The sequence below is a fragment of the Diabrotica undecimpunctata genome, chromosome 2 (genome assembly GCF_040954645.1).
Source record: "Diabrotica undecimpunctata isolate CICGRU chromosome 2, icDiaUnde3, whole genome shotgun sequence".
In the NCBI taxonomy this organism is placed as follows: Eukaryota; Metazoa; Arthropoda; class Insecta; order Coleoptera; family Chrysomelidae; genus Diabrotica; species Diabrotica undecimpunctata.
In genome coordinates, this window is record NC_092804.1 from 14,358,872 (window position 1) to 14,385,202 (window position 26,331).

The 26,331-nt window shown below is 33.3% G+C and overlaps 2 protein-coding genes across 7 annotated transcripts in view; one reads left to right on the forward strand and one right to left on the reverse strand.

Annotated features, from left to right (window-relative positions):
• Positions 1-5,349, reverse strand: part of stck (LIM zinc finger domain containing stck) — a 45,918-nt gene extending 40,569 nt beyond the window's left edge. The window contains exons 1-2 of one of the 2 annotated variants that reach the window (XM_072522318.1): positions 5,210-5,292; positions 4,813-4,856 (exon numbers count right to left, since the gene is read on the reverse strand). In XM_072522318.1, the coding sequence (XP_072378419.1) occupies positions 4,813-4,835 (23 nt within the window). In that variant the 5' untranslated portion in view covers positions 4,836-4,856; positions 5,210-5,292. Of the gene's footprint in view, positions 1-4,812; positions 4,857-5,209 lie in introns of both variants that reach the window. The other variant, XM_072522319.1, reaches the window with a different exon arrangement.
• The window catches only part of mus301 (mutagen-sensitive 301), a 41,236-nt gene that overhangs the window by 8,325 nt on the left and 6,580 nt on the right, over positions 1-26,331 (forward strand). For 2 of the 5 annotated variants that reach the window (XM_072522315.1, XM_072522314.1), the window contains exons 2-12: positions 5,363-5,437; positions 6,225-6,267; positions 8,446-8,624; positions 9,429-9,702; positions 11,505-11,710; positions 12,053-12,198; positions 12,273-12,397; positions 18,950-19,277; positions 21,006-21,237; positions 24,066-24,192; positions 25,705-25,862. In XM_072522315.1, the coding sequence (XP_072378416.1) occupies positions 6,261-6,267; positions 8,446-8,624; positions 9,429-9,702; positions 11,505-11,710; positions 12,053-12,198; positions 12,273-12,397; positions 18,950-19,277; positions 21,006-21,237; positions 24,066-24,192; positions 25,705-25,862 (1,782 nt within the window). In that variant the 5' untranslated portion in view covers positions 5,363-5,437; positions 6,225-6,260. Of the gene's footprint in view, positions 1-5,362; positions 5,438-6,224; positions 6,750-6,810; positions 8,026-8,445; positions 8,625-9,428; positions 9,703-11,504; positions 11,711-12,052; positions 12,199-12,272; positions 12,398-18,949; positions 19,278-21,005; positions 21,238-24,065; positions 24,193-25,704; positions 25,863-26,331 lie in introns of those variants that run through there. The other 3 variants (XM_072522311.1, XM_072522310.1, XM_072522313.1) reach the window with 3 other exon arrangements.

Sequence of the window (26,331 nt, forward strand, 5' to 3'; positions counted from 1 at the left end):
CTCGTCGGTTAAGCTCGCCAGTGTATCATGACAATACCGTGGTTTTATATACCAACGAGCCTGGCAAGCGGCTCGTTATATTTTTCATATTTTTTACTTGGCTTGTCATGTAAAATGGCGCGTCGATCACGTACGGCGAGCCGATTCGGCAGTTTTTGTCAGGTTTTTCGATTTTTTCACTTCTCGCATTGTAGTGCTTTGTTTTTGTATTATAGGTCCCACTAAAGACAATTCATTGTATGATTCTTCTGACATCCTTAGCTAATTTCTATGGTCAAGTGATTCCACTTAAAATTTTTGACTTTAATAGGTGTGAGACAATACTTATCTTTTTTCTATGCATTTTTAAACCAAACTCTACGCATTGGCGGATTGAAGGGGAGGGCGATAGGGGCGATCGGCCCTCCCTCTCAAACCAAGTGAATTATTATTTTTTAATTATACACTCATGGACAAAAATATCGAATATTTTGGAATTTTCAAATTTTTGTTTTTTCAAAATAAATTCTGGCCAAGCAAGTCATTTATTGTAAAATAGAGTTTATTTTAACAATGTTTAATGAACAATTTTAAGTTTTTATGCGGAGAAAATTGTGAAAAAATAAATGTTTAATATTAGGTAAATAACGTTATTTTACTCTAAACTTAAATGATAATTTAAATTGCTTAAACAACTGGTTTAGACTGAAAGAAGTGCATGATCAGTAACGAGTATTACTCCCTCTAGCTCTTATTACTGATTGCATCTTTCTCAGCATGCTTGCAAGTAAATTTTGGACATATCCTTGGGAAATTGCATTCAATTCATCCTGTGCAGCAAGCCGAAGATGCTCCATCGTATTTGGAACGGGATTTCTTTGTTGTATGCTGCGTTTTAGGTGATCCCACATGTACTCTATTGGAGTTAAATCCGGGCTAGACGGTGGTCAATCCAATCTTCGAATTTGGACTTCATCAAGATAATTACTCACTATGGCAGCGGCGTGTGGTCGAGCATTATCGTGCATTAACGTGAATCTTTCATATCCAATGTAACCAACATATGACAAAACATGATCTTGCAGGATGTTTTAAACGTAAGAATCACCAGTCATCCGTCCAATCACTTCCACAAGTGCGGTAAGTACATCCCAACTAATACCTTCCCAAAGAATTATGCCATCAACTCCAAAACTAACGGTCTGGGCGAGACTGCAGCTGGCGAATCGTTCTCCAACTCTTCTGTAGACTTAGTTTTAACCATCTGGCTTCCATAATAGGATTCTGGTCTCATCAGTGAAAAGAACGTTTTTCCAGTTGTCGATATTCCACTAAATATGTGATCTTGCAAATTCCAAACGACAGCGACGAGCTTTATGATTTTGGAGAAGACGTGGAACTTTGGCGGGGCGTCTGGGCTTTAAGTTTGCTTTTTTTGATCTTCGTCTAACTGTTTGTGAACTCACATTAACTTGTCTAACATTTAATAGCACATTTCTGAGGTGCATCGATGTCAATGAACGATTTCGTGTAGAATTAAGAACCAAAAACGGTCATCAATTGCGGTTGTGTACCTTGGGCGTCCTTGACCAGGCCTTCGTACAAAATTTCCTGTTTCGCGGTACCTTTTTAGAGTATTTGAAACTATAGATTCAGTTCTACTGAGACGTCGTGCGATACCTTTTTGTGCATATCCTTCCTCGTACAAAATTACAATATGTGCTACTTGGACTTCATCGAAGTGCCGAATTGGTGGGATACTTGTTTTAAACTTAGTTAAATCAAAACAATATTTAATTAAACTTAATAAAATAACCGAATTAGTATTATTTTTCCTTTACGTGAAGAAGGATTTTTATGATAAAATGTACGAATGACACTAACCACTGAATAAACGTCAAAATAAACATCAAGAAATTTCAAACCAGTTGAGTACATCAGCCTACTTTATGAGTATTATCAGTAATCTAAAATTATTTTGAAATAATAGTGACTACAAAAAAAATTCCAAAATATTCGATATTTTTGTCCATGAGTCTATTATAAAAACTATCAAAACTTTCAGTTTTCAGTCATCTTTTATTTGGAGAGAGGGCCAATCGGCCCTCCCTTTTAACAATGCTGGATCCGCCACTGACTCTACGGCGTTTTGGCTTTTTTCCAGTCGTCAGAGATTTGACCTCTCAAAATTAAACGAACAAGTTGAATTTTGCCGAGAATCTCAATTTTTAGACCGCAAAAAGATGTAAAAAAGTTTACCACTCCTACCCCGGGCTTCCCCTAAAACCAACCTCTTAGGAGGAGGGGGGGGGGGTGAACGGAAAACATTTATTTACGAAGAATCTTTATGCCATTCCAAACAAGAAATGTAGCTGAGATCATTTTGAATGACAGTTACGCGCGCAATCAATTTTTTAAATAAAATTTCTATCAACTCGAAGGTAAAAATTTGATATCTTTTGATCGAAGTGTCCTATCGACAACAATTAAAATGAGTTTTAAAGGTAAAGAGGGCAACTTTCTTATGCAATTTTTGTATTTTGCCGCAAATGAAGTCAGTTTCTCTAAAGCTGTTAAATATATAAACTTTGAGATATTTTTGACATTTTTTACGATTCTCATGAGATCAATAAAATTTATCACTTTCATTGATCAGTCGCTGTGAAATTTCCATTTTTAAAGCCTAATCTTCAAAACCTATGGCATGAAATTTCGGTTTGGATTTTTGGCAACAAATGTCAGACATTTGAAATTCGCAAAATATATAAATTATAGAAACCGACTTATTTGCAACAAAATGCAAAAATTTAGAATGAAAGCTGTACTCTTCAACCTTTAAAACGCATTTAGATTTTTGTTGTTAGAACACTCTGATCAAAAGATCTTGAATTTTTACTGACGAGTTGATACAAATTTCATTTAAAAACTTTATTTCCCGCTTGTAACTGACATTTGCTTCAAGCGTTGAATGTGCTGACACTGCTTTAAACAATTAAATTTGTCTGTTCATCGAAATTATTCATCTTATCATGAATAGATAGTTGTTGTTTATCGAAAATATAGGTACAACATTTAGTCAGTCATCTTGCATACTGCTTCTTAGAAAGTTTTATATTTGCTTAAAAGTTTAAAAGGATCATTTTGATTCTGTTGCGGTCATTGGGGTTGTCACAATGTTATAGCTTAAACAAATTGAAAAATAATATCACTTCTATTCAGTTTATAGTCGCTTTACACTATGTAGTTAGGTACTGCATTCAAAATATCAGAATAGAAATTTCAAAAATATTTTAAATATACATTTTTATTAAATAATTTTGCCGCCTGCAATTTTATGTTGTATACTTCTTTTGGCAATAGCCCCCGTATATGGTCGCCAATTGTTTTTCTTTAGATTTGAGTCCTTTTAAATTTGAATATTACCTTGATTTCTCGAATGCAAATTGCAACCTATTTTATGAGATACTGTCAACCAAAAAAAAAAGAGAATTCTTAAAATTTCATTTAGGCAGAGCCTCTGCATTGTATATCATTAAGTGTAGACCTATATATGGGACCTATAGATTAACATCGACTCTAAACAACCAAGCATGGATGAGTTTTAGAAAAGTTATTCCTTTTTAATTTCATAGTAGGAATTGAACTCTTCATTGAGCACCAAAGGTGAATGAATACACTCACCTAAGCCGCCATCGAGAGAACATCATTTATAATACTTGTAACATTTGTTTTTAAACCTTCTATTGTCTTATCTTTAACTCTCAAGAGCTCAAAAATGTTCTTGCATGCCCCTTTCATATAAATATCTAAAGTTAAAACTTTTATTGCATCATGGCATATTATAATCATTTAATTGAAAAAAAATTGAACATTATTTAAATAATAGTGGTACTAAAACTTATAATGCATTAGATACCTGGATAATACATTACTTACAACAAGATTACTTACATGTAAGATACAACAAAATATACCAAAGAACATTTTCTGGAGCTATTTTAAACTCTTCTTGTTTAAGTCACTGACAAAATTGATAATACTTTCATAACCAATTTTATATTTATCTTGTAACACATCTAATATTTGCTGTTGTTTTAACATTTTCAATCCTTGCACGATTTTCTTTTGGGGAGTTTCTCAATAAAAAAAAAAGAAATTTTTGACAGAAGATAAGATTTAAGTTGTTATAGGCATTCTTGATTACCTTTAAAATTTTAACTCAAAATAATAAAATTCTATAGTGGCACTTCTTTTTTTGCCTTCCATTCACTTATTCAAGTTAACTTTATTTACTACAAATATCTAACTGATTGTTTAATTTCTAACGCCTTCTCAAGATACTACCAATTTTCGTGCTATAAGACTCTAAAGAGTAAATGATATTGACGAACCCAAGAGCATCAGTGCCACGATCTGTAGCAGATTTCATCCCTAGTCTACCCCAGCCTAATGGGACAGCCACCCTTAGCACTTACAGAACAAAATATTTTATCAATTGGACATACAACTAGTAGAAAATAAAGTTTAAAATTGCATTTAAGATTTCTAAACCAATACCAAGTGTATAAATAAGTACTAAACTATTATAGAAACAAAAAGCTACAAGCTACCAACGAAAACCCCAAAGACTAAGCAGGTCATTTTAATATTAATGTTGTGTTAATTTAGGTGTAGAGTGTTATTACATTGCCTGCCACTTTAAATAACCAATAATCGAAGATCCTTCCCAAAATAAAGTCAATAATATTACTAATTTGCAGTGAGATTTAGTATTGTTAAATACAGTTACCCAAAATGTTTAGTTTTTAGTTTAAACACTATTGTCAAGCTTACCCAGGCATAGGGGTCGGTGACATTTTTACAACTCTTCAAATAAACTGAAAAACCAATAAACATTTATAATACAAGAAACACTGCTACAATCGCAGCTCAAAACATACTGATACAATCATAATACTACAGCTTATTGATACAGAAGCACATTCAATAATATATTACATACAAACCACAGATATAAAATTGTATTTCTTTAATACGACTGCTAATATATGGTATTGCCTAATAAATTTGCGTTTTTTAATTCGCAAAATTATTTAACATATAAATAGAAATTACCTAAATACAATGTTTGAATGCTTGGATGAACGTTTAATTAACCTTAGCTGTAATTATTAAATTAAAAATATTGTTTTCTAAACACAATTATTTTTCAATAATATAACAAACTTACCAAATATAAAATGTAAAATTTTAGCAAAATTACGAAATTTTACACACCCTATTATTGTGGTCAGTTTCAGTTGTCAATGTCAATACAAAATTGTTTTGACATTTACCATTCTTTTGGTGTTGTCGTGTTTAACATCTTTGTTTTCTTTCGTAGGATAGATAAAGATGACTGCCAGAAAGAGATCAGATACAAATGATGCACTGATATTTTTAATATTGACCAATCACAGCGTGTATGCAGAGTTGCCAGATGCGATTTTCTAAATCCCCCACTTAGAAACTGAAATTCCCCCAAATTTAAGCTCAAATCCCCCAAACTTAAAATTTTGTCGAATAATTACAATTTTTATAAATTTGAAAAGACTGTAGACTAGAACAGACTGTACTATAATTTTTTATACTATTTATACTAAAACAATGAATTAGAATAATTTTTCATACTAAAAAAATGAGAACAATTTTATTACTTCACGATTTATAAAAACTGATGTCACTTGTATTTAAAAATGAAATTTCAAAAACAAAATTAGAAAATCGGACGCCATTGATTATGTGTAGAATTGGGACGACTAGGCTCTGAATCTGAATCCCATTTGTTCTTTTATTAACTCAATAATTCCCAAATTTCTTAGCCTTCCGTTTTGGCTATATTCTGCATTCAACGTAATTTTAATCCACAGCCGATATATGGAAGTACATATTTCTGCAACTTACATATTTTTACAAAAGACTATATTTTTGTAAAAAATTTAGATAAGTACATTTTTTTGGATGCCTTAAAGGTATCTACTAAAAAAACCAGATATGTATATTATTTATTTATGTAGGAAATTAAAGAAATAGTCTTTTCTAGTGAGTTCTATCTACATTCGCAAATTTAATTAATGATGATTCCCTAAATCTGCCACAATTTTTTCCCCCAAAAAATCCCCCATCCATTTTAGCTTATAAAAATTCCCCCAGACCCTTTGAAATTACCCCAAAAATGGGGGAAAATACCCCAATCTGGCAACTCTGCGTGTATGTCCATTTAAAGAATCTCAAGAACGGAAATGATTGGTATGTAGGCTGCAAGGACAGACCAAAGAGTTTTGAATTAAAATGTAGAATGTAGATGTAGGTTATATTTATGTTGAAATCAGCTGAAACCAAAGGAAAAGTTTGTTTTTATCGTTTAAAGAAAATAAAATAATGAATGAATCAAATAAAAAACAAATCATGCCTGGTAGGTTTAATATGATGCAAAAATGTAATCAAAATTCAATACAAAATGGAAAAGATCCAAGAAAAAAATCAATTTACTTTCAAAAAAGTTCTAGTGGTATTAGCTCTATAGATTCTTGTGAAGAATATATTATCGAAACAATCACTTCAGTTCCAACTACAAGTTCTGATAAAAGACATATTGAATTCAGTTTACCTAACTTACATGGATCGAAAAAGTTAAAATTAGAGAATGCTTCAACAATTGAAGAGTCTCAACAATGTTTACAAGATACACTTGATTCTGTTAATATATCAAAATTATTAGAAAAGAGTAAGTAAAATTTTATTTAACACTACCTGATGATGATCTTATGATCTTAAGTTATTGTTTTTTAGGTAGCCCAGCAGAAAAGAATGAATTCGATGCATTTGCCAATTACCTGAGTGGCACCTTTACTCCTAAAAACAATGCTAACAAAGATAAAGTTTTAAAAAAAGATGTAAACTCTTCAGTTAGTACAAGCAATGAAGATCTTTTTGGTTCGCAATTTCTTGATACTCAAACTTTAAATCAAATTGATGTCAGTATAGAAGAAAACAATACATCCCTTAATAACAATGGTAAACAGATCTGTGCAAATGATTCAGTAAATAATGATACCAAACAATCGCAATTTCTTGATACTCAAGCTTTAAATCAAATTGATATTATCAGTATAGAAAAAAACACTACATCTCTTAAGAACAATGGTAAACAGATCTGTGCAAATGATTCAGTAAATAATGATACAAAACAATCACAATTTCTTGATACTCAAGCTTTAAATCAAATTGATATTATCAGTATAGAAAAAAACACTACATCTTTTAAGAACAATGGTAAACAGATCTGTGCAAATGATTCAGTAAATAATGATACAAAACAATCACAATTTCTTGATACTCAAGCTTTAAATCATATTGATAACAGTATAGAAAAAAATAGGATACCTCTAAATAATAACATTAAACAGATGTGTGCAAATGACTCAGTAAATAATGACATCAATCAGGTTCAGAAAGAGGTGGATGATCATAAATTTGCAGTTCCTTTTAAGTTGTGTTTTAAAGAAAGGCTCAAATCTAAAGAATCAATGAATGAGACATTGATTGACAAAGAAATAGGAGAAAGAACAGTACTATTTGAAAATGAAAAAGTTACTACTGAATACAGGAAAGAAGTTGATCATATATTTGAACAAATCGAAAACTCCATATGTGCCATGGGCGAAGAGAGCTCAAAATATAATATACCTGAAGAATTCTTAGATATTATATTTAATGATGATTTTGAAACATCTCCAGATAAAAAAGAAATGCCAGAAAAACCCAGTTCTTCAGATTCCCCAATTGCTACTTCCAGAATGGATCTGAGTTTTGGCTCCCTTATTAAAAAAGCACTTATAAATAATTCTACAAAGGGTCCTGGTGAAAGAAAAAAGCCAGTTGATGTATTGAATTTATCAATTAATGAATCAAAATCAGTGTTTGTGAATTTAGGTCCATTTTATGGGCTTCCATTGAAAGTTAAACAGTTAATACAACAATATAAAGGAATAGAAGAACTTTATGGTATGTAATTAGCTTAAGATATTGAATAACATATAAAATAATATTTTGATAAGTAAAAACTCTGATACGAATTCTGCTCATCACTTTTTTGCATTTGTACTTGATACTCAACCAGTTGATAGTCGCTAAAGTAAGGAAAATAAAAAAGAACTTTATTTTAATTATCCTCAGTGAAGTCCAGTTCGTAGCTGCTACTCAAGCTAGTACCAAAATAACAAACATATTCAAGTCAGAAATTCATAAAACTGCACTAAATTTCCTGATAGATAATTTTTATCTCCTGCAGATTTAATGTTTTTGGTGAATTCAGGTATTTCATAATAAGTTTTAATAGCATTGCAGGAAAATGATCTTTGATATATAGAAGCTCTGTAATTATTCATACACATAAAGTGTTAATATGTTCTGTACATATTTTAGATTGGCAAGATGAGTGTTTAAGGTTACCTGCCATTGAAAGTAAAAAGAATCTGATATATGCTTTACCTACAAGCGGTGGAAAGACCTTGGTGGCAGAGATTCTGATGTTTAGAGAACTGTTGTGTTGTAGAAAGAATGCAATTTTTATCCTACCTTATGTTTCTATAGTACAGGAAAAAGTAGGTGCATTTTTTTGTTCAAATCTGTAGTATTAATCATTCACATTGTGTTGTATAATCATTTTTATATATTTAAACATTTCATTTTTAATAATATAATTGAAAACTGGGGATGAAAATTCAGTATAAACTGTTTTGTGCTAAAATGGCCTTTTTGCTGAATTTTAGGTTCTAATGCCCAATTTTAAGAACCAGAAGATAAAAAAACAACCTCAAAAATTTCACCTAATAATATTCAGAGGACTTTAAAAAACTGCAATTCCATTCAGATATAATTCATCTTGTACAAGATCTTAATCAAGTTCATTACGATCGCCATAAATCATTTTTTGCCTCTTGGATGAAAAGATTTTGAAGATTGACTTTTCTGCAGATTGCACAAGCTTTTTTAATGGTTATCTTAACCTAATAATATCCAGAAAAGTTGCTAGTTTATACTGGAATTTTGGGAAATCATTAGTATGCCTGTAAACAGAATTGAAGCATCTTGAAAAAGGTATGCCACTCGACCCTTTATTCCATTTAAGAAGCGGTTCAGAGAGACCAAAAAAACAAAATCGATGTATTTTGGGGTTTTCAAGGTATTTTAAATATTCTCAGGGAGTTGTTTTAATTAGGCCTTTGTGTAAATACTACATGTCCAAGGAAAAAAACCGTGCTTCATTAAAGATATTTTAGGTGTATAGTTGATCATTATTTTATTCAACCGAAACATATGCTATGCAATGCTTTAAAGAAGTTGTTAAATCAATTAATTAAAATTCTAACTTGTGTAATATATATTACTACTTCTAATTTTCCTAGGTGTGGGCAATATCTCCGTTTGGTGTCGCTTTAGATTTTCTGGTTGAAGAATACGCCTCCAACAAAGGTGTTTATCCTCCGCGAAAGAGACGAAGAAAAAACTCTATCTACATAGCTACCATTGAAAAAGCTTTAGGTATAATAAATAGTTTGGTAGAGACTGGAAGACTGCACGAAGTAGGCCTTATAGTTGTTGACGAATTTCACTTAATTGGAGAAGATGGAAGAGGTCCTACTTTAGAAGCATCTTTAACGAAAATTATGTATTTAAAAGGTAAGTGATAGTCATTTAATATTGTGCCTTTTTTCTATTAAATTTTGTGATGTACAATTTTCACATTTTTTCTTCTCCAGTGTTCGTTCATGCAATTTGGACAGATGTATCTTCTACTTGTTACTACGTTTTTCGGCATGTTTTTCTTCTACTGTTTAACATTTTTAGTAGTTTACGATAACATTGGTCCAATGCATTATATCAACTGCCGTTCTTGACAGTTCAGTGGATGACATACTAGACTGTATGTATGTCACCGAGACTTGTGGCTCTCTACAGGAAGGGTGTAACGTCTAATAAACCTATATATATATATATATATATATATATATATATATATATATATATATATATATATATATATATATATATATCATCATCATCATCATCATGTGCAGCTTTATCAACCGTTTCCAATTACGGTGCAGCCTCCCTTATTTCAATGTTATTTTATGTTCTTATTATTATTCGACGATGTCTTAGTTATACGTTGTTCTAATAATTTGCGCTCATTTGCGCCCATATTTTTCTATCTTGTGCTATTCGAGACCACGTTGTTATATATATATATATATATATATATATATATATATATATATATATATATATATATATATATATACAGTAGACTCCCTCTATAACGAGAACTGAAATGGCAGACTAATTACCTCGTTATAAGCGGATCTCGTTATATCCAACAACAATAATACTGTGCATACATATGAATATGTAGTTTTCTAAAACATTAACTTTCTATAGTGAAGTCATTCGGAGCAATATAAGATGCTAATAAATATTGTTTGAATGGCGTTTTTAAAACAAAGTTGTTTACTTTTACTGTCAATGAAATGTATTAAAACAAAAAAGAGTTGTTTACTTTTATTGTCAATGATATACGTTAAAACAAAAAATCTGTATTCTGTAAATATGTATAAAGCGTATTTTTAAGCTTTAAATTGTTCAGTATTCTATCTATCATATTTTCTAAAGATGTGAAACAGTTTTATGCTTCTTCATTTGCGTTTTGTCCTTGGATAAAGTTTCTGACAACCTTTAAAACACTTTCACATCTTGTCTATTAGGACCCATATTATTAGATGTGAATGGTCAATCCCCTACAATGACACTTATGAATCATAAATTTTACATTTCCGACTAAGAATCATAAATTGTAAGAAGTTTATTGCGGGCGGCCCGCAGTTAAAAAGGGTATTTATTTATAGCTACGGCAGGGCCAAAACGTAAAAAACACGTTTTTCAATCTTACTTTCTCTCGTTATAAACAAATTTACCTCGCTATAGAGGGTTATAGTTCAATAGAAATTTCACGGGACATCTAATGTACCTCGTTATAAGCGAAACCTCGTAATAACCGTGTTCGTTATAGAGGGAGTATACTGTATATTAAATTTTTTAGCAAAAGCTGCTATCGCTTTGTTGAATTGAATGACCATATATATGGCCTAGGAGGAAAAATTCGTTAAACTTCTTTTGCTCGAATCGGTATCAATATAGTGTTATGAATCATTTCAGCATATCCCTGCCTCATCAGACGCTGGGCTAATACAAATTTAAACTTAGAAAGTCCAAGGAATGTCTCCTAAAACTTGACCATTGCAGTGGTTAGCGTACAGCTTTACCTGCTTTAGTGGCCATGAACGAAAACGATTTAACAATATCGTTTTCTGTCCTCTGGGCTATACGAAATGTGTAAAAGATTTGTGTAATCTTTTACACATTTCGTTTTATTTATTTTCCTATTATAGGTTTAAATAATATACTAATTTTTGTATTACTTTTAGCTAATATACAAATCATATCTATGAGTGCCACGATAGGGAACATAGCAGATTTGTGCAAGTTTTTGAATGCGGATGTTTACACTAAGAATTTTAGACCAGTAGAATTGACGGAATATGTTAAATGTACCAATAAAATAGCGAAAGTTAATTGGAATTATACAAATGAAGATGATATATTAACGGATCATAAGAAGATCGATTTTAAGGTAAGATTTAGGCTGAATTTTGTCAATATCATCTTATTTCTGCAACGTCAATGTTTGTTGTCGCTTTTTGATCACTTTTTGAAATTAACCTCTCACCTCTTTTTCGTAGACGTTTCCATTTTTTTTATTTTTTCTAATGATTGATTCAATTGTGAAGATAATACTGCATTCCCAGCCATTGTTGATAAAAACAGTACGAAACTAAACTAGTGACTCGCTGCTATTTCAACATGTCTGCTGCGCTTGCGCTCCTCACATGATGAAAAGGCCGCTCCAACGTAGAAGGTTTCGTAAAGCGTATGCCTAGACAAAACTTATCATATAAATAATATTTTTTTGCAGTATTCTGAATCAATTCAAAAATTGGATCCTGACATGATAGGTGGTCTTGTTATGGAGGTAATCCCAAATGGGTCTTGTTTGGTATTTTGTCCATCCAAGAAGAATTGTGAAAATGTTGCCAATCTATTGTGTAAACTTTCTAAACCGTAAGTGAATTTATTATTTGAACATGATTTGTATTTTATGTAAATATACAACTTCGTCTTATCTGTATTTTTAGGGATTTAAAAAAGTACAAGCAGGCGGAGAAGGAACAATTAATTCATGCTTTAAAAGACGAAGGAGGAATACTCTGTGATATTTTAGCTGTATCTATTCAATATGGTATCGCTTATCATCATTCAGGTAATTTTTATTTTCCCAATTCAGTAATTCTTTCTAGCAAAAATTGTTGAGGACTATGACGACATTGACAGATATCTGACCATAAAATTGACACAAAATAGGTACTATAGTTGTGTGTGTTCAGAAAGAGGGGATGGCATTAGGTAATCTTTTTGCCACAAATGTTTTAAAAGTTAAGGATGTCATATTAAATATGTATTTTAGAGTCTTTAAAAAACTGTATGATAAAATCATTAATGACTACAGTTGCTAAAACTGAATATATGTGTGTAGAAGATATTAAAAAATATTAATTGTAAAGATATTAATGAACAACTGATATATACCAAAAACTCGCTAAAATTATAATTACTTTTTACTACCAGTTATAAATAGCAGTGACATGTTTCCCTACTTTCTTCGACATACATTGACAATGTCATCGAAAACTGAAAATCGGAAGAACATCGCTGTGTACAACTGAATCAACAACATGTTCTAACCCAACCTAACCTAACCTAAAACAAATGAAATGTGTGCGGAATAGAATATCGTTAATCAAGACGAGTTTTTTTGCTTCATGAAGGAAGCACTGTTCTCATGGGTACCACCGATTGTTTTCTTGAGTGTGCTGCTCTAATAAACCTAGATTGATGCTAAGGGATGGCTTAGCACTGTCACCACTCTAATATCCCCTGTGTTTAAGGGAGATTTAGCTGTCCGAGCGAATTTGAGGCATACTGGTCCACTAGTCTGGACTGACTGGTTTTGCCCTCGCGGATTTACAAGAGGGTAGGGAGATTTTGGGAGGAAGGGGATTAAGGACTTCTCGGTCTCAGGTCCTGTAAAGAGTGAGTCTATGGGCTTGCTTTAGAAGCCGGAGAACTGCATAAGCGAAAAATGTGTATCTCTTCTAGTCTCTACCTGTAACGGCCGGAAAGAACAATAAAACCAAATTTCGAGTTTACAATGTATTAAATAGACTGTATACTACAACTAAGATAACAAAATATCAGTTATGACCAATAATGATTTGATCAGGCGCGAAGGGAGACGAGAAGAGACAAAGCAAGGAATTAAAGGGTGGACAATCCGTATTATTATATATTCCTTGGGTTAGTATATAGATCTTAGTTACCTTCGCGTATTTAGGCTCTAGCTAATGGATACGCCTCCAGTCCTACAGGAATTCAAGATCAGTCAGTTGAAGTACGGCGCTATCACGAACTTTCGAAACTCCAGATACGGCACTCACACGGCACACCACCCCGTCGAGTTACAACAGCGCGCCTCCTGGCTGCGCATTGTCTCGATCGCCGCGCCACTCGCGTGGAGCACTCTTAGGCGCCGCGCTCTTACTACTCGCTGGCCCGCTTCGTTCGGTTTTTTATGAGACCGTATTCTCAATTTCCGATCGTAGTACCAAGGTCGAGTTTTTATTTTTTTTTGCTGACTGAGTCCCCGTGTTATTTTACACCGAAAGTCTATGTTTTTAAACGTGATTTTTTTCTTTTAAACAACCGTGGCGACCTGATATTTGAGACTCGTGTACTACACTTAAACTAGGTCGAGTTTTCAATCTTTGTTTAATGTAAAATGTTTACATTAAATATGTTACTTACTAGCTATGAATTTATTTGTTCTTTAATCAATTTGGAATATGTAATAATTACTTAAATAATTATTACTCTTTTCTAGGCTAATTACCCCTTAATTTTTCCTTCTTTACTTCCTTGCTATCTTCACATTACACTGCTCTTATTTTCCTGAAGGTCTATAATAGAAAGCTTTTAACGAAATCTTTGGCTTTCTTTGAAGGAATGACTATCAATTTAGTTTTATTTGTAACTATTTTACTTATAACTTTTTTTGGTGCGGATATCTGTTCGTTAGAATTAAAAGGGCGAAAGTAACTTTCACTTTGTTTTGCAGTAGATCAAAATTAGTGCTCTTCATTTGTACACCATAATTTAAAATGCCTTTAAAATCATCAAATTATGTTGCAGCTTTAAAGAAAGTGATAAAGCATGCATTGTTGTTTTTAAAGATTTATAGAAGGAATGTTAAATAGAAAGTACCCATTCTAGCAATTCCCTTAGGTGGTTATATTTTAAACTATCAATTGGAATTGATTTTTTATTATTTATTTGGTTCAATATCTTTGGTAGGAGACCATCGAGAGAACTTCTCATTTTCCTTTTAAAATTGACAGTTGTAAAATTTTCTTGGGAAAATGTTGTTTTATAAAACATAATGCCAGGCTGGTCTCTTTCGACATTCAAGTGCACAATTTTAGAGGATAGAAAGGGTTCATTGTCTCTGTTCCGATTCCTATTATTAAACGGACTTGTCGATTCTTTGCCCATTTTTTGAAAGTTGAAAAAGTCACTTGTTTTCAGCTCATAAACCATAAGCGGTTTTAAAGAACTGCAGGTCCTTATAAACTGGGCCCATTCATGGGGTACAGAAATACTCATAGTAGGCAGTGTTTTCTTCTTCCTCTCAATCAGTGCATGTATGGTGTCTGCTTCGTTGTGTGTATGCCCCTTAAGTAAATATTTATGATGAATTCTAACTACCGAGGTGTTATGGATAGCCCACATATTCATACAAAATAAAAAAAAATCGGCTAGAGAAGTTGTCTGACCAAAATGTCAAAAGAAGGTAAATTTTTTAACCACATTATTATAGCAGAAGCTATCTCGTTGCCACCCCTTTTTACAATAGACTCGTCTCACATATAGCATGAACCTTCGGCAGTACTATCATTATAGACGGTAAAATTGAATGTGCATAACTGCTTTAAATAAAACGATTTTTCATTAGTTAACATAGGTGTGGGGAGGCATTTTTGCAAATCCATCATTGCTACAACTTCTTTTAAATTCTGATTGCATCTTATTTTATCATGCCTTTTTAACTTATATCTGTTTTCTTCGTCATTCAAATGATATGATTTTTTCTTTAAACTATTTTCAATTCCATTAGAATCTGTCTCTTTTCGCTTATTTTTAAAACTGTCACAGGTATCACATGTATTCTCGGTAGAAAAAATTTCTCGGTACATACTTTTCTTTACGGCAAGTTCTTTTGCATACTCCTTCTCATTAATTTACTCTAAATATAATTTGTACATTATTGTTACGTTTAGTTCTGGATTTAAATATTCTCTTCCAGACCTATTGCGACAATAATGATTTTCAATTTTTGAAAAACAGTTTATGTGTTCCATGACTAATTGTTTTGCCTCTTATGGAATTTGGTGGTTAGGTATATGGTGACTGATTACCAACCCAGCCGCATCATTAATTTTCTTTTTTATTGAATTTCTGACTATTTTCTCAGAGATGGCAAGTGTAGTTAAAAAAAATGACTTTTACACACCCTTGTTTTAGATCCGTTTGAGATGAGAAAGAATGCTGTCTTCGGTCCTTTTGAGTATCATTTCTTAGACGTCTTCTGCTAACAGGACCCACATCAACTGCTTGTGCAATAAATTGTCTTCTATGGTTTCAGTCTGCCTGGATTTTCCAGAAACTATTAAATGTTTGCGTTCTAACATTATCCTGTATTTTAGTAGTACATTTAAACCTACATAAACTATTGCACGAGGGACCTACTTCTTTAGCTTTTTTCACTTTATTTTTAAAAACTACATATTCCTCTCCTAATCGTCTTTTCTGTGCTGTTACATTACATGTCCAAGTTGAAAGCTTCTACTCCCTCTTTCTAGTTTTCTTTAAAAATGTCTTTGTTTTATCTCCCTTGTTCACTTCAATACTGTTATCCATGTTCAGTTTTTTGGAAAGCACCTTTCTATAATCATGTTCTTGAACACAGGTAATGGTTGTATTTTCCTCACAATCATCATTGATACTGCTATCATCTGGTTTATATGTTATGCCATCCACAGAGTTGTCAGAATAACTACTACAAAAAAGTTCATCAAATATGTTTTACCTATCAATTTCTTCATCAACGGAGAAATTTTCATTAGCAAAGTCAGAATATCTACTACAAAAAGGTTTAGCAAATATGTTTTCACTCTCAGTTTCTTCATCCATGGAGAAATTTCCATTGGCAACATCATTAAACATAATAGGCTTTAACTGACAGTATGTTTTATTGTTTTCATGAACAGAAAATGGTTTTGTTCATTAGATGAATCAGATTCAGGTACATAAGTAGAGTGAACATCAGGAATGTCTGAAAAATAACTTCTTCTTCTTCTTCTTCGTGCGACTAGGATTACTCCTGTTTGTCTGCCTCTTATTCTGTTTCAGTCGTTGTTGACTGTACATTATCTTTCCACCTTTTTGTCGGCCTTCCAACGGGTATTCTGCTATACGGCTTGTTGTTTTTACAGATGTTCGCTAATCTATCTGGTCACATTCGGTTTACATGTTCGTTCCAGTTTTTTTTCTTGTTTTTATCCACCTGTTAATATTTTGAATTTTGCATTGTTCGCGTATACTTCTGTTGGTTTGTCTGTATCTTAATGATATGCCCTCTATTGATCTTAATACTTTCATTTCGACATTGTTGATTTGTTGTTTCGTCTTTCTTGTATCGGTCCTTGTCTCCGCTGCACATGTTAGGATTGGTCTTACTGTTGTCTTGTATACTTTCATTTTGCTTTCCGTGATCAGATATCTGTTTCTCCATATGGTTTCCCGGAGGCAACCACTTACTCTTGCCGCTTTTGATGCTTGTCTTGTGGTCTCTATTCTTATATCCTGTCACTAGTGATCTCTACTCCTAGGTAATTGAATTTCATTACTTGTTCTACAATTTTGCCGTCTATTTCTAGTTTGCATCTACGCGGCTCTTTACTGATCACTATACATTTAGTTTTTCTACTGATATTCTCATATTAAGTTTGTTTGCTGTGATATTGAAGGTGTGGAGCTGCCTTTGTAGGTCATCTTCGTTATCAGCAATTAGTACTGCATCATCGGCATAGCAAGGTATCGTGATTTTATGCGCTCCCATGTGGTATCCGTGTCGTTTTCTTACTTCGTGAATTATTTGATTCATCACCATATTGAATAACAATGGGCTGAGCGAGTCTCCTTGGCGGACTCATTTTAGTTCTATGCATTCTGTTTCCCCTGTTGGCATTATAACTCTGGTCTTGTTGTTCTTGTTACATAATTTCATTAATTGTCCTTATTATCTGGTGGTCTATTTGTTCAACTTGTAATAAATTTAAGATGTCATTTCGCTTCACCCTATCAAAAGCACTTTTTAAATCTCTGGTTTTCCATATTCAATAGACTTCTCTATTATTTGTCTGATAATAAAAATTGCGTCTATTGTGCTGCGGTTCTTCCGGAAGCCTTGTTGTTCATCTGCCATGTTCGCTTTTTCCTCAATTTTATCTTTTATGACTGCCGTTAACAATTTTAATGTACTATTCATCAGACTAATGCGTCTATAATTTTCAGGATTTCTCAAGTCTCTTTTTAAGTATCGGTAGCAGGAGACTTTCCTTCCATTCCGCTGGTACTACTCCGGTATTTATTATATCGACGAATAATTTTAGGAGCTATTTGCGTAGTGTTGTTCCTCCATATTTTAGCAGTTCATTGTTTATCTTATCAGGACCAGGTGCTTTTCCGTTTTTTAATTTTTTATTTGTTCTTGTAGCTCTTCTTCTGATATTAGTACTCTATCGTGAATTTCATTAATGATTCTTTCTCTGTTTTCTTCTTCTCCTTCTCCATATAATTTCGTGAAATGCTCAGTCCATTGTTCCTCCGTAATGTTATATATGCGTACAAATTCATTCATTTCTGTTTTTTGTCTCCTTATCATCTTCCACACCTTTTTTTGGGATCCATAGAGGTCGTATTCCATATCTTTGGTAAATTTCTCCCAGTGTTCTTTTTTGATGTTATCTATTTCTTGATTTACTCTATTCCTGATTCTCACATAGTCTGCTCGTGCCTCCGGTGTCTTCACTCCTTTGTATGTTAGGAAAGCTTGTTTCTTTTCATTTGCTAGTGCTTTCACCCTTTCATCGTACCATGGAGTTTTGTATTCCCGTTTATTTCTGTTAACTTTTCTTTTACCTAAAGCTTCTTCCGCTGCTTGTAGGATACATTTTTTAATAATTTTCCAAGTTTCTTCTATATTCTTTTTAGTCTCTAGGTTATGGCTGTTTAGCTTTTCTGTTAGTCTGTTTTTATACAAGTTTTGTGTTCCTTCTTCTTCTAAGCTTTCTATGTTTAACTTTTCTTCTACTTTTGTATTTCGCTTGCCTTGTATGGTGATTGCTATATTTATTTTTCCTAGTACCAGGCCATGATCGAATCCTACATTGGCGGAAGATATAGTGCGCACATCTAATATATTCTTGGGGTGTATTTGTCTGTTTGTTATAATGTAGTCAATCATAGAGTTACGTCCTCTTGTATCTGACCAGGTGATCTTATGTTGTATTGGGTGGTCAAAGTATGTGTTGTTAATTCGGAGGTTATTCATTAAATAAAGGTCTAGAAGTCTTTCTCCGTTGTTGTTGAGCCCCCAAAAAATCAATTTTAGAACAAGATCATGCAATATATTTTTTAGGTCTAACCAGCGACGAAAGACGCATCATCGAAGAAGGCTTTAGAGCGGGCACCATTTATGTGATATGCTGTACGTCAACGCTGGCTGCTGGCGTTAATTTACCTGCTAAAAGAGTCATACTGAGATCTCCGTATATAGGAAGGGATTTTATAAATCTCTCTAGGTATAAACAAATGGTTGGAAGAGCGGGAAGAGCTGGACTGGGAGAAACTGGCGAAAGTATTTTAATCACTCAACCTCCAGATTTGCCGAAGGTTGTAGAATTAATGATGTCACCTATGAATAGAGCTATGTCTGGAATGCATCTCGCGGAAGGAAAAGGGTTAAGGTAATTATTATGATATTATTACTGTAACTGTAACTGGAATTAAAAAAAAACTGTACAAATTCGTAATTGTTTTAGTTTAATATTTAATCGCGTGATTTTATCAACACTTATTGCTTTTGAGTTCTTAAATACTGTTTGGAAAAGTTGTTTAGCTTTTTACATAAATATTTTATTTGTATCATTTAATCATCTATTGGTTTTGTAATCTCTGTAAGATTACAAAACCAATCACTATACGCCATTGATTGCACGTGAAACAATTACTTTTTACTCCAAAACTTATACTTTGCAGAAATCAATTCATGTTGTATCTAGTTATTGCTAACACACTTCGGTCGTCAGTCCATCTAGTTGATGGGCATTCTCTGCTTCGTATTGCTTCTTGTCTTGGTCTCCACTCGACAATATCCATCGGTTGTCTGATAATCTGGCGATGTGTCCTGCCCAATTCCATTTTAGCGACGCGATTTTTTCGATGGCGTCGTCTGCTGTTGTTTTTGTTCTACGATGTATTTCTTTGTTTGAGATTCGGTCCCTCAGAGAAACATCCAACATCAGGCGCTCCATAGCCCTCTGAGCCACGCGAATCTTATTCATTTCCTTTTTTGTGAGTGTTAATGTTTTCGCTCCATAAGTGGGTACAGATTTCGCTCCATACATTGGTCAAAGATTTTCCTTTTGAGGCATATGGGTAGATCAGATTTAAATACATAGTTTAATTTACCAAACGCTGCCGAGGCTAATCCTATTAGACGTTGGAGCTCAAATGTCTGGTTGTCTCTGCCCAACCGAATTTCATGTCCTAAGTACTTATACGGTAGTCTGCACAATATACCGAATTTCATGTCCTAAGTACTTATACGATGTAGTCTGCACAATATCCCGTACTTATACGATGTAGTCTGCACAATATCCCTTCCATCAACAGCAATATTTCGGTTTAGCACCAGATTAGTCATTATTTGCGTCTTGTTCTTATTAATCTTTAGTCCGAGCTCCAAGGAAGCGTAATATAATTTTTCAACCATTATTATTGCATCATTCATACGATCGGCTATAAGGACGATGTCATCTGCAAATCTCAAATGACTGAGCTTCTCTCCATTTATGTTGATACCAAGCTCGTTTAGATGTGTCTTCTTACAAGTATGTTCTAAAAGCGTCGTCAATAACTTTGAAGAGACTGTGTCTCCTTGCCGTACTTCTCGCTGTGTACAGAATTTTTTTGTTTCTTGTTCAGATGGTCTTAAGCTAGCTGTGGCATTTTGGTAGATATATTGGATTATGTTGGTGTAGCGATGGTCTATTCGGCATTTTGTCAATGCTTTTAACATTTTCTGATGACTTATGCCGCTTATGGTATCGAATGCTTTCTCGTAGTCGACAAATATCAGTGCCGATGATTTGTTGTATTCTGCACACTTCTCTATCAGATTCTTTATCACTAGTAAGTGGTCGTTAGTGTTGTATACCGATCCAATTAATAGGCACTTAATTTTGTTACTTCTCTTGAACGTGGTAGTCGTCATTTTTTTGTTTTTTTCATGGTCCTTCGAACTTTAAATGTTAATTTCTTGAGTACCCAATTAATTGAATATTTTCTACCAAAACAAATACCGTTAAGTAAATTTATTTATTGACTTTTAAATTTTTTTTAACAATTTATTTTTCAAAAAATAGTTTACATTTTTTTGTAAGATATTTATTAAAAATTGCCAATTTTTATAGACATCTGCTGCTCAGCTGCATAAGTTTAGGAATAGCCAATACTAGAGCAAAATTACAAGAGGTTACGGCTCACACATTGTTAGCAGTCCAAAGTGATCAACAAGAAGTCAATATTAAACAACTCACGGACAAAGTGATTAAGAATCTATTTAAATTGGGTGCTCTCAAGGAATTTGATGTTGTTTATAAGGAAGAACCTAACACCAAATGTGATGTTTCTGTCAGAATGGATGTAAGTTAACTAGTTTCCTATCTAATATTAGACGGACTTAGTATACTGGGTTGCTAATTAATTACAGCACGCGGTCCTATCTCAGAAATAGATTATAATATTACAAATTTTATAACAAAAATGACCTTAAGAAAAATTTGGAAATGATTTACATGTTGTATGTTCACCGCTAGATGGCGTAATTATATAACAAAACTTGACAAACTTACCAAATTAAAGGGTACTGGAAATCTCCACATTTTCTCTTCTTCCTTGATCACATGGGCAACGGCATCAGCCCAATCTTCTTTCCGTATCCGTTTCATTGCCAGTTTTAACAAACGTTTGACATCAGAAATTTTATATGTCACGTTTTCACGAGCTACGTAACCCTTTGCTTGAGCCCAGATTAATTATATTGGGTTTAACTCACAATGTTAAGGAGGAAGTCTCAAAATAGTGATGCCACTGCCACTGAATCTACAACATGCTGGCGATATACGTCACGATGCTGTCTTATGACACTTATAACCTCAGTCTTAACCATGTCCTCGGAAAATGGAATTCCTTTTAGTCCGAACTAACTCTGCATATTAGTTACCCTTACACTAACACAGTAAAAGTTAGAAAAACATCATACCTAGGCCACATACTGAGAAATAATAAGTACCAATATGTCCAACTTATAGTGAAAGAAAACATCGAGGGAAAGAGAGGCCTAGGAAGGAAAAGACTATCGTGGCTCAGAAACATCCGACAATGGGCAGGGCTAAATTTTGAACAGCTAATAAGAACAGCTGAAGATAGAGAAGATTTTAAAATTGTAGTAGCCAACCTCCATTGAGGAGAGGGCACTTTAAGAAGAAGAACTCTGCATGTCTACTTTTCTGGTGGTCATACTTGTCAGATGTACTAATCGGCTGTAATAAGAAGCGTGATCCGTCACCATTACCGTATTTGAATCGACTCGTGAAAGAAGTGATTCAAACCATTTTTCAAAGCGTTGAGCGTCCATGTCTTCGTGAGAATCCCTCGTTTTTTGGATAAACAAATTGTGCACTATCGTCTAAAAAGCCACTCTCACTACCTATATGGGCGTCAATTAGTCGTTGCCCTTTTATCCGTTGGTACTCGTAACCCTGTTGATAAATCGTCCACAAATATTTGACGATAACTCGTTACAGTAGTATCTTGTCAGATCTTAGATACTATGTGACCAGCATTCACTCACGTTTCGTCCAGACAATAAATCTTTTTGTGGGCAGAACGAACCTCTCTAATAGAGCGAAGATATCTTAGTCGCCATGAAACTAAATCTTCCCTTTCTATTTAGACAGATTTACGGGATCGTTTGGCATATATAAATTTTAAATCTTCTTTTATTATTATCCTTAACGTCTCTCTGCTCATTTTTGGAATGAGATCATTCTCCATTACCTTTGTCCTAATGGATTCGAGGGTTGGCGCTTTATTCTCAAAAAAGAAAGAATGAATAGCAGTGCATACAAAATTTTTCGAGTACTCGTTCAACTCAATTTTTTTTCTCCCACGACAATGTAGTTTTGAAGCTTGTACAATCCCAGTCACCTTTTTCATGTACTTTTTCAATTGTCGACACGGATACTCCCGTTAAAAATGAACACTGAGCTACAGCTTCCACTGTACGAAGTGTATTTTTTAAATTTTCATACACTCTACACACAATCTGCTTTTCTTCTACCGACATAAACTTCCGCTTTATTTGTACATTACTTGGATCCGCTACGGTTGTAACGGTTATTTTGAGAAATTTGAGAAATATTTTAGAAATTAGTAACTTCGATTTAACGAAAATTGTCTTTTTCAAATTTGTTGGAAACTCCGCAAATCTATTAGATACAAATCTCTTAGTATCTGAACTGACATTATATTGAGTATAAATCACTTTTTTTCGGTCGGTTTTTGACGCCGACACTCACAGCGTGTTCTCTTTTCAAAGATTCCCCCAAACCTCATTAACTGCACATAAAACTTTACACTGCTACACATTTTCCAATGAAAAAAAAGGCGAAAAACGAAAATCCAATACGAATTTGAAGCTAAATTCGGACTACAACGAAACCAACTGCTCTTGACAGCGGCTTTACGGAGAGTGATGTAATTATTTTTAAAATTCATTCGCCCCACTTGGTATAAACAAAACATATAAACGGGAATATTTATTTAACGCGCAATATTAGGCGGCTTAACGATCAAAGAATACCGAGGAAATATGCATCTGTGATATATAAACAAACTTTAAAAATGTGTTTATTATCAACTCTTCGACGCAAAAAGGATTGAAAGAATATTTCGGTGTTTTAACATATACGAGGGGATTGCAATATATACCAAAGAATTTAAAAATGCTACACGGTATCCATCTTGATGCTATAAAAAGAATAAACATCAATCATATTATTCTGCTATTTGTCTGTTGTTTACTTACCTAAAAAACTAAGTTAATAAATATAATAAAGTATATTTAATAAATATAAAACGAAGTCACATTCACAAGAAACAGAACACACCACGCCCATGCAGATATGATCGCTTGATGATGAAGGAGCCGAACGAATAAAGTATTTCTCCCATTTCCACTCTTTACAATTGAAAATTGTTATAGTATACATCCTTCGCCGGAACTCCAGGTATGCTATCGAAACCAGACTACGCGACTTCTCTAGATTATTCGAAGTCAGGGCAGACTTAATAATTCTATAACGGAAAGATATCAGAAGAAGAAGAGTATCTTATCTTTTTTGTTATGTACTTTTTATGAAGGTATCTTGTTACTGCATCTATTTAATTTTAATTAAGTAACGTTTTAGACATCTATCCAAGACACTTCTCTTAATGAAAATGTTACAACACCAACAAAGAAACGAAAAAGAACTATTGTATTGACCGACAATACAAAACTAGTCGTTAGTGAATTAGGATGTGCTGCTATAAAAGGTGAGTTTGAAACAATTACAGATATTTGTTGTTGGTTTTATAATTAAAAAAAACAATTTTTTACGTATTTGTCTTCGTTCACTGTCATTGTTAATTTAAAATGTCTTTTGAAAGATATTACAAAGTATTTATAACATTTGTTAAAGTAGTATACTCAATTTCGATAGTTTTAAATTATTACGTCAGTTTTACATCTGGTATCCATTTGTTGTAATCTTCTTGGGCGCTGCATTGCTAATGAGGTTGGTTGGCTACAGTGGGTTAACTTTACGGGAGACAGTGGTTTTGAAAACTTCCTTCTGCTGTCTGAAAAGACAACTCTGTAGATATTTCAGCCATAAATTTTGATTTCGATCAACTGACTTTGTACCTTAGATTTTCTCTTCTCTTATCAGCTTCTTGAAATCTGCATCTCCATGCTTATAAAGTTCAATTAACACAAGAATTGAGACCTAATTTCAGTAAGACGGTGCCAGATGCCATGTAGCTCGTGAAACAATTCAATTACCACATAAGACATTTTCTGGTATGTCATATGCGGTATATAATAATGACATACGCGGCAGAAACAAGACCTGACACAGAGAGGACAAAAAGGATGTTAGAAACAGCAGAGGCGAAGACACTTGGAAAAATTGATGGTAATACACTATGGGACAGAGCTAGAAGTACAGATATACGACGTAGATGCAAGGTGGAGAACATCAAGAACTGGGTAAGAAATAGAAGAGTAGAATGGAACGATCATATAAGCCGAATGACAACAAATAGAGTAGTTAAGACGGCAAGAGACGGTTCTCCAATAGGAAGACGATTAGTAGAAAGACCACGAAAACGATGGAACGACAACTTACTGGAGAGTAATGTCTATACAAAAAGATGAAGAAGTCATTTTCTGGTCGTGTACTCTCTCGTATCAGTGATCAGAATTGGACACCTAGATTGGGTGATTTAACACCGTTGGATTTCTTTTCAGGGGTTATTTGAAGTCAAAGGTTACATTTATGCAAAGTGGCCGTGGAAAATTTCGACAAAAGATTGGGTATGTGCTAGCAAAGCTGTGGAGGTGATTAGCTTGTTGTGCTATTCCATCTTCTTCTTCATGTACCATGTCCTTTCAGAACGTTGGGTACCATCTTAGCGATCTTAATTTTATTCACGGCCACCGTAAATATCATGATTGTATCAATACCATATCAATCTCGCAATAACTTTAACCACAAAGACCATCTTTTTTCGTTCTGGACTGCGTTTGGATCTCTCATTACATGCCCGAAGTACTGCAGCTTTCTTTTCTTGGTGCATATTATAATCTTAGTAGTCTTGCTGAGACGTTCTAGTATTGTGGAGATTCGAATCTTCTTCGCCCAAGAAACTTTTAAAATTCTTCTGTAGAAGCACATTTCGAAAGATACAAAATTATAATATAAAGAAAAAAACAGTGTGTTCTATCCAATTAAAATTTTTCTTAAATTTTGACATACATTAAGTTATTCATTTATTTCGTTTTAGGTGGTTTGGAACTATCAAGAGCACATATGTTATACGAAGATCTATACGAGGCCCAAGCTTGCCTTGTTCTCCAAGGTCATTTACATCTTCTATATCTAGTCACACCTTACGAGACTGCAGACCAAATTACACCAAATAAACAAGTTTATTATGAAGTGGTAGGTTCTTTCTGCTTGGACATGTTCTAATTTGAATTTGTTTTATTCGGTTTACTACATTAAATACTGAAAGAGTTATCGAAAAAAAAAACTCTTTAGTACGTAACAATAGTTTTAAAATTATTTTAAATCAAAAGTCAACATTAATAATAAATGAAATCACTATACACAGAAAAATTAAGATGAAATCATTTTTTTCATAAACTAAATACAATACTACGTAAATGACGTCCCTGAGCTTGTTGGACTCTTTTAATTCCGTAATTTACCTTTTGAAAACGATCTTATTTTTTCTTTTAATTCATTTAAGTCCGTGTAGAAGGACTGGGCAGCATTTGGAAAATTAAAGTACATATTTAAGTCCCATATTCCCATATGCCTGAAAGGGAATATTTTTACTAACTGTTGGCTCCCTGTACATACCTATGATGGTATAAAATGCAGAGAAAGATGAAAAGAATGCTGGGAA